The sequence below is a fragment of the Phaseolus vulgaris genome, chromosome 3 (genome assembly GCF_051622355.1).
Source record: "Phaseolus vulgaris cultivar YP4 chromosome 3, ASM5162235v1, whole genome shotgun sequence".
Taxonomy (NCBI): Eukaryota; Viridiplantae; Streptophyta; class Magnoliopsida; order Fabales; family Fabaceae; genus Phaseolus; species Phaseolus vulgaris.
Window position 1 is genome coordinate 29,826,522 of NC_143500.1, and position 9,490 is coordinate 29,836,011.

Here is a 9,490-nt window from a genome sequence, read left to right on the forward strand (position 1 = left end):
AACATCTAAGTATAAACAATCGGTTGTTTCGACAAAACAATCGGTTGTTTTAACTTAGTTTGGAAAACATTTTACTTTCACAAAGATTGAGAATGCCTATGCTTTAGATTCGATCAAGGGGTGGATTACAACACTCAAACTACCCCAGAACTAAACTAAACCAGCACAGCAACATCAAGCACAACCAAGGCTTCAACATCCTTCAAAGGGTTTGGATTCTTCAAAGCTTGAACACCACTTAGTTCAACAATCCCGACCGAAGGAAACAAATCACTAAAAGCCTAAGACTTACGGGTCTTCGCCTTTAGCACATTCAGTCTTCGCAGGTTGAGCTACACTCTTCAAGGCCCTCACCTCGGCCCTCGACAAGATCTGACCATTAAACACCTCATTTTCGGGGTCAAACTCACCAAACGGTGGAAGACAGTTGTAGAGGACGTGAGCCTGTCAGACGACCTCGAAGAAACTTTGGTTGAGAAGCTCCAAAGTCTCATCAATGTTCCTTTCCAACTCCACCTCAACCGCTCCCTTCTCGGAATTCAGCTCAGAGTTCTCGGCATGCAACACCGAGATCTTGTTATCTTCCTCCTCCACAACCTTCTTCATGCGGGCATTCTCGGCCTCCATCTCCGCAACTTGACGCTCGACCCTCGACAATCTCTCGCATGATGCCCTCCCGAGCCAGCTTCTCCGCGTAATCAGTGTTGACCGCGAGAGACTACTTCAGGTTGCCCGAAGCCTTTGAGAGCTCGTGCTCGAGCCAAGAGATATCCTCAGCATGATGGCCTCGGTCCTCAGAACCCAAATTTCTAATTTTAATCGGTTGTTTTTTCTCTGCATGTGAAGGGTCTTTTGAAATGTTTTGGTTTTGGTTGACTTAACTGTCAAAACCAATTCAACCGGTTAAATTGATTTTTGAATTTCTTAACAGCTTTTCATAAAACTATTAAATCTGTTTTCAGTTATTTACAAACTATTTTGACTCATGATGAACTGATTAAAACGACTAGTTTGGTGAGCTATAAAACTGTGATTACCCTTCTTATTTGAAAAACACACAACAAGTGATTAAGAAAAGATTTTGTGAAAGTTTGGATTCAAGAAAGGAAGATTGCCCTGGGCTGTGCTTTGGTTCACTAAAAAAAAAAAAAACTTTTAGTGACCACCAATATCGGTCGCTAAAAGCACTATAATCAGTCGCTAAACACATATGCGATAGAAACAGTGACCAAATAAAGATGGAAGCGAAAACCCTAGTCACAAAGCCTTTAGCGACCGAATTATAAAGTGGTCGTTAATTTGCAACCGAAATTTCGATTGCTAATTTCGTTGCAGATAAATTTAGTCACCAAAATTCGAAAACCAAATTAGCACCCAAAATTTTAGTGGCTAAATCGGTCGCAAAAAATTTGGTCACCAAAATTCAAAACTCAAATTAGCTACCCAAATTTCGGTGGTTAAATCGGTGGCTGAAGTAGAAGGTGATAGTGACCACCGTTTTCAGTCGCTAAAAAAAATATTTTTTTGAACTAATCTATTATATAATTCAATATACAACTAATCTTCTCCTAAACTGTCATCTCTAATGTGGTCTCCTTTATGATGTCCACTGGTAGTAGGACCTGAAGAGCCTGATGCAGGATTATTCATTTAAATATGTTGTAGGATGAGTTGCATCTGTTCATCTTGTTTACGCATGCGTTCACTTTGCTCTTCATGAGTTTTCATCAATAGCTCCATCTTTTCTTCAAGTGTCCACTCCTTGACAAGTTTTGTCATAAGTTCATCAGTTAGCTTTTGAATAATCTCACGCATTTCTTCTATTTGATGGACTATTGAAGCTTGACTTGTAGCAGAGTGAACACTTGTTGAACTATTAAACCTTTTGCTCAATACACCAAAACCATAGACATTCCCTTTCTTATTTCCACCTCCAACGACATCAATGTATTTTTATATGTGTATCAATATCAATCAAGATTGAATACTATATTCTTTTGAAAAATACGTACGAGTGAGATTATATTTAGAGAATATTATATTTGAGATTTTAGAAATGTTCCTTGTGGATTTGATTATCATCCTTATCCATAATTTATTACTTCTGACACGATACACTTGCCATAAAAAAAATCATCAAATTTTTTTATCTCATAATCCAAAATAATGGAACCATAAACCACATGTCCTAGGATTGGAAAGTGCCTCTAATAACATAATAGTAAGATTTATCTGATGTGTGTCTAATGCAAACCACACAATATGTATTTATACTAATTTAGAGAGTTAAATACATTAAATTCTTGCCTAATAATAAGACGATTAATGATCCTAATTTCGTAGAAATTTTAATAGCTAATGATTAACAAAGCTGTAATAATTAATGACTAATTACATTCAAAGACATATATTAAAATAATATCAATTTATTTATTTTTTGTTAATATTAAATTATATAAGAGAAAATATTATTATAAAAAAAAGTTGTGGATGCATTATATTTTTAATTGTCAAACTGTTAGTTTTATTGATAATGAACCAAGAGATTATAATGACTATTAGATGTTGATGACTTTACAAGTTGAAATGTTAAATTAAGTTTTATGCTAATTTATAAAATGTATACTTACTCATAATGTACTAAGTACACTTATTTATTTGCCTCTATTTTTGAAATGTTTATATTAAATTCAAATATGTTTTCACCTCATGAGTTGCGACTCCTTGTTAAATTTAAATTAGAAAATATAATTTCTACAATTTTCACTTAATAGTTTTTAATCTGATTTGGAATTAAAAATAATATTATTTATTATCTATGATCATGAGTGATTGGATAATTTTTTGTGCATGTTAGGGATCAAACACGTATTTCTTTTACTATGTAAACTGTTTATGCACTATCTTAATTTAACTAATAAAACGACATTGAATTAAACTTGCAGTTAACATAAAAAAGTTATAAAATTTGCTTTGATTTATTATAATTTATTGATGGACAAAGATATGGGAAATGTTTCCCAACAGGAGAAAATAAAAATAAGAAAGGAAAGACAGTGTTACGTTTATAAGATAAAGAAGACGTTGGTAATAATTCAAGCATTGGCCAAAAGGTAAGCCTCGATGACCTTGAAAAGAGCATCACTCTTGGCTTTGCCAGTTTTGAGCTCATCTTCATTGGGTGGAGCATCTCCTTTGCTGTGGTATTTTATACTCAACTTTACAACTGATCCTCCGTTGGGCCCATCACTGAGTTTGGAGTCGATTGTGATCTTCTCTGCAGTCTCTGGCAAGGCAGCACCTCCAACTATGCTGTAGCTGTATCCCAAGTTTGCCTCATCTATTCCTTCTATTTTGTGCAACACAAACTTTGTCTCCCCATCTGTCCATTCACAATTCACAATTCACAGTTAGTTTATTTTATATGTTGTTCTGTCAATGCAATGCACATACACAAAATATATAGAAGATGAATGAAATGGTACCCTCGAGGAAAGAGATCTTCTTGATGGTTCCGGGGCCACCGTTGCCCTCAACGATTTCAACACTCTTGAAGGAATCAACGGCCTTTGGGACGATGTTATCGGCGTCCTTCACAAGAGCTTTGTAAAGGGTAGCTGGAGCCACGGGAGAAGTGGTTTGGTCTTCGAAGGTGAAAACAGCCATGATGAATGGAATCTAATGAGATGGAATGGAATGGAAGAATATATAATATCAAGGAGTGTGTGTATTTGGCAGAGGACTGACCTCTATTTATAAGCAGAATGCATAGCTCATAGCATTTGGTAGCATAAGACATCAAAGTTTGAAGCTTCTCACTGCTGAAACAAGGTTGTTAGGCTATTCGTGGCGGTTCTTTGTTTACCACCATTATCTCTCTCTGAATAAACAATCTTCTTCAGAGGCAGTATGTCATCGTGTATCATTCTTTCTTATTTTTTCTATTATCACTTTTATCCTTTTGTGTTTGTCAAATTTTGTGACTAAAAACTTTCAAAATCAAAGAACACGTCAGTTTCAACGATCAACGATTGCGACAGTTTGCTGTATTTGTGGAAATCGGTAATTTGGCAGGGAATTATGTTAATACACTCTCATGTTTTCTTACATTATAGAAATTTCGTTTTCTTTAAATTTCATGTAATTTCTTTAATACGTTACATTATTATCTATTTTTATATATATTTACATCTCCTTAAAATTTTAAAAACATTATATGTATACTTTTAATGAAAAAAACAGAGGTAGGTGTAAGTAAAGTTTTAAAAAAATAGGATATATGCTATTGTAACACACTCTTAATTTTGTATTATATAATAATAATTATTTTAGTTTATGGCTTACTTAAAATAATCTTTTTTTAATTTATAATAATTTTTTTAAGATATAAATTATATATTCAATTTTTATTTTTCTCTAAAAATAATATTTTATTCTTTATACAATTGGAATAATACTTTTCAGTCTTCATGTCCTACAATTAATAATATATTGACATGGTTTATGTAATTAATAAAATGGCACTCAAATTATCCCTTTGACGGAATGAGTGTGATGCTTTTGTTAGACGTCTTCTAGATGCTGTTTCTTTTATATAAGAAATGTCTTGTAGCTGTTCAAAGAGAAATTGGAGAATTTTTATTAACCAGTTTCCAGAAAGTACCATTACAGAAAAGTAGTATTAAATATATTTATACTAAATTGTTTTCATAATTTTATACCGTATATATTTTCAATAAATATTTTTATTTTAAATTAATATTATAAATCCCTATCTAATATTTTTAAAATTTATTCCTCATATTTATGAAATAGTTTTCACTAAAATTTTCTATCACGTTGTTTATTTAATTTTTATTACGTCTTTACAAGTGATTTGATGGTTTTTTATTACATTCATATGATTTTATGGTTTAATAGCTTTTATTATTATTTTAAAAACGACCCCACAACTAATATTGGTAATTTTTTTAACTACTTTATACTTCTGGTGCAAACAATTTTTAATTTTTTTATGAAACTATAATTAAATATAAAATTTTAGTAAATCTATAAAACAAATTAAGAAAATTAAAAATCTTAAATAAATTCATCAACTTGAATTGCAATTTCAAATAAACTCCAATTACTCTCACACATCCTGAAGAGCTATAATTTAAACTTAAAACTTAAATAACAAATTTCTGTAACTCCGAAGTTCCATTCCTAAACATCTCTCCAATTTTCCAGGGAGCATAACTTTCCTACACTCCTTTATATTTTTTCCATAGAAAATAATAATTTAACATAGTGAAAATTAGTAAGTTGCAGATTTCAATCTTCACCTGAATGACGCTTGTATTGAGCCAGGCAAAGACCTACACCCACTGCCCCTATGTGATGATGCACATACAATGCATACAGTGTAGGAACTAATTGAAAGAAAATAACACAAGACAAAAGGTTGTTGAAACTGATTGAACGTAATTACACTAAATTGCAAAACTGTTGAACTATTATAATTACTGGAAGCTGTAAAATAGGAATACTAACAACCCTGTAAATTGATCAGTAATGCAATAATAACGATCAAATAGTTTAAGGGTAATAAAATGAAAATTAATAATAATAAAATCTGAATTAATAACCATCATCCTCCCTTAATTCTGATTTGGAACAACCTTCATGCCCAACAGATCTCTTAACTTGATGAAAGCATCGATCTTCAATGTCGTAGTGAAAATATCTGCAATATGATATTCTGATCTGCAGTATTCCAATTTGATCATGTTCTTCCCAACTTGGTCTCGCAGGAAGTGATATCGAATATCAATGTGTTTAATTTTTTGATGAAAAACCAGATTTTTTGCAAGATTAATTGTAGATACATTGTCAACATAAATCTTAATTGGAACATCTAGATTAAAACCAATTTGAGTCATGATATTTCTAAACCAAACTGATTGACAAGTACTTGCTGCTGTTGCTACATACTCAGCTTCACAAGTAGATAATGCAACAATTGACTGTTTCTTTGATGACCACAAGCCAGCAGTCTTTTCGATCATAAAACAATTACCACTAGTGCTCTTCCTCTCGTTTGGATCTCCACCCCAATCACTGTATGAGTATTCGAGGATCTCAATCTTCTTAGATGAAGAGTAAAATAGACCAAAATCAATTGCTTTGTGTCCTTTTGGAAGATCAGTGAGCTGCCATGTATTGTTTTTCTCAATCGCCATAAATTCTTCATTCATAACCTCTTGCCATTTGGTGTGTTGAATGGCATCTACAAGTCTCACAGGTTCTGATTCTGCAAGAAAATCAAAGTGAACTAAATCTCCATTGTCATCAACTTCATCATCAAGATTTACTTCGGAATCTTGAAGGTGTACAGGTTGTCGTTGCTGCCTTCTTGGTCGCTCCATCATAGTTGCAATTGGAGTTGCAACTTCAGGTTGAACTACAGCTTCAGGTTGAACTGTAGGTGCTTCAAGAGTGACTCCATCTTCCACATCATCGTTCAAAACGTAAATATATCGTTTTTTCGAATCCATTTCAGCTGCTGCATTCCATTGCTATTCTTCATCTTCGGCAAATGTAACATCACGACTAATCACCTTCTTTATCATTGGATTGTACAGTTTGTATCCCCCAAGCTTATATCCAATGAAAATGGTCTTCTCTGCCTTATCATCAAACTTCGATCTTGCTGCCTTGGGGACATGAGCATAAGTAATTGACCCAAATACCTTCAAATGTTGCACATTGGGTTCAAATCTGCTCCATGCCTCAATCGGAGTTGTGTTAGGAACACTCCGACTAGGTGATCTGTTTATCAAATATACCGCACATGTTACGACCTCAGCCCAAAAATTATTTGCATACCTTTTGCTTTAAGCATGCTCCTCGCCATGTCCATGATTGTTCTATTCTTTCTCTCGGCAACTCCGTTGTGTTGGGGTGTGTAGGGACATGTTATGTTATGCTGCAACCCAAGTTCTTCATAGTGCCTCTTGAACTTATTAGATTTGTATTCACCCCTTCCATCACTACGCACCATCTTAATTAGTCTGCCACTTTATCTTTCAACAAATGCTTTAACAGTGGAATACCTCATCCTTGCTTTTCAATAGATAAATCCAGGTTTTCCTTGAAAAATCATCAATAAAGGTTAAAAAAATACTTATTACCTCCAATTGATGATATGTTCATCAGGCCACAAACATCTGTATGAACAAGCTCCAAAGGAAATTTTGCACGCCAAGGCTCCTTAACAAATGGTATCCTGTGATTCTTTCCAAAAATGCAGGCCTCACACAATTGATCAGGGTGATGAATATGGGGTAAACCATTCACTAAATTTCATTTGGAGAGATTTTCCAAACTCTGAAAATTTAAGTGCCCAAAGCGTAAATGCCATAACCACGATTCGTTATTCACTATTGCATTCAAACACTTGAAATCACCCATATGAATATCTACCAGAAACATGTAGTTTTTTTATAAAAAGATTTTAAGAATCAAATTACATTTTTTATCAAATATTGAGAGTTTATTTTCAACTATGTGCATCACGTAACCCTTTTCAGCCCACTGTCCCATACTCAACAAATTACTTTTCATATCAGGTACATAGAAAACATCATAGATGTACCTGTGATTACCATTCTTCAATGTAATAAGAATTTGCCCTTTTCCAGTCACCGGAACGAACCTGCCATCACCGAATTTCACTTGTGTGCGAAATGAGTCATCCAAATCTGCAAACAACTCTTTCTGACCACACATATGATTCGTGCAACATGTATCCAAATACCAAGTCTGATTGTTTGGTCTTTCATTTGATGTGGTTGCCGTTAGTACTGAATGATCCTCTTCATCTTATACGTGATTACTGTCTTCTTGAGCACAATTGGCAGCATGATTATCACCTTTTGATCTGCAGTCATTTGCATAATGGTCGCGTTTATGGCATTTATAACACTCCACATTTGATTTATTATAAATGTCTCCTTGTCCTCCTCGACCACGTTCTCCGCGCCAAGAGTTATTTTGAACTTGGAATGTGATTGGAACCAGTGTTGTTTTGCTTGCCACCTCCATGATTCTGGCCACCACGACCTTTGATGGAATAACTACCACCACGTTCTCGTCCTTTGCCTCGTGAACTACCGTGTTTATGATAGGAGCTACCAATTGAGGTTTGTGCTTGTAAAACCTGTTCAATTGGTTTTTCAATCATATTGTCATTCATCCGCTGCTCATGTGCTCGTAGGGAACTAGACAATAATCTTATTGTCATTGTTGAAATAGCATTGGCCTCTTCAATTGCGGCAACAACATGTTCAAATCTGGGAGTTAAAGACCCCAAAATCTTCTCCACCTTTGCCTGCTCCAAATGTGGTTTTCCATCAAGGATAGGGACTGATAATTGAGTAGAGTTCATGATAACAGACTGGATCTTGATACCAATTGTAGGAACTAATTGAAGGAAATAACGGAAGGCAAAAGGTTGTAGAAAATGATTGAACGTATTTGCACTAAATTGCAAAACTGTTGAACTGATTTATTCATTTTGATTTACTTCAATAATATATATAATAAAATTACAGTTACTGAAATCTATAAAATAGGAATACTAACAATCCTGTAAATTGATCATTAATGCAATAATAACGGTAAAATAATTTAAGGGTAAGAAAATCAGAATTAATAATAATAAAATTTGAATTAATAACCAACATATAGGGACATCGTTAAACTTGACTAATAACATGTTGGTAAGTCAGACACTTGCTGAAAACGCTGACCTATTTTCCTGTACGGCCTCTGATATGTTAAGGGTGAGTTCAGACATTATCACACACTGCCTTTCGGTCAATAAAGAAGCACGACTAGTCGCCTAGAAGAAAAGGAAGATGGGCGAGGAGAAACGCAACACTACACGTAAGGAAGCCGACAATCTTGTAAAGGCCGACTTCATAAAAAAAGCATAGTAAATCACATGGCTGAGAAATGTGGTTATGGTAAAATAGTCCAACGACAAATGGAGAATGTGCACGAAATATACCGATCTCAACAAGGCTTGTCCAAAAGATGCTTATCCTCTTCCAAGTATCGATTGCTTAGTCAATGGGGCGGCTGATCACCACATCTTGAGTTTCCTATAGATGCATACTCTGGATATAATCAAATCCAGATGCATCCATGGGATAAATAAAAAATTGCCTTCATGATCGACTACGATAACTTCTACTACAATGTCATGTCGTTTGGCTTGATAAATGTTGGAGCTACTTATCAAAGGCTGATGGATCAGATTTTCAAAGGAATGTTTGGCCAAAATGTTGAGGTCTATGTCGAAGACATAGTAATCAAATCTGATTCATGTCTCCAACACATTCAAGATCTCAAGGAAGTCTTTAAAGCTCTTATAGATCATGGTATGCGGCTTAATCCCGATAACTGTGCGTTCGAAGTGAAAGGTGGGAAATTTTTGGGTTTTATG

At 34.3% G+C, this 9,490-nt stretch overlaps 1 protein-coding gene across 1 annotated transcript; it reads right to left on the reverse strand.

Moving 5' to 3' along the window:
- Positions 1-2,959: 2,959 nt before the first annotated feature.
- Positions 2,960-3,959, reverse strand: LOC137839030 (pathogenesis-related protein 2). The gene is made up of 2 exons (XM_068648158.1): positions 3,486-3,959; positions 2,960-3,382 (listed from the first exon to the last, which is right to left on the reverse strand). Exons 1-2 carry the CDS (start codon positions 3,664-3,666, stop codon positions 3,096-3,098), a joined length of 468 nt encoding a protein of 155 aa, XP_068504259.1. The 5' UTR covers positions 3,667-3,959; the 3' UTR covers positions 2,960-3,095.
- Between the last annotated feature and the right edge of the window lie 5,531 nt (positions 3,960-9,490).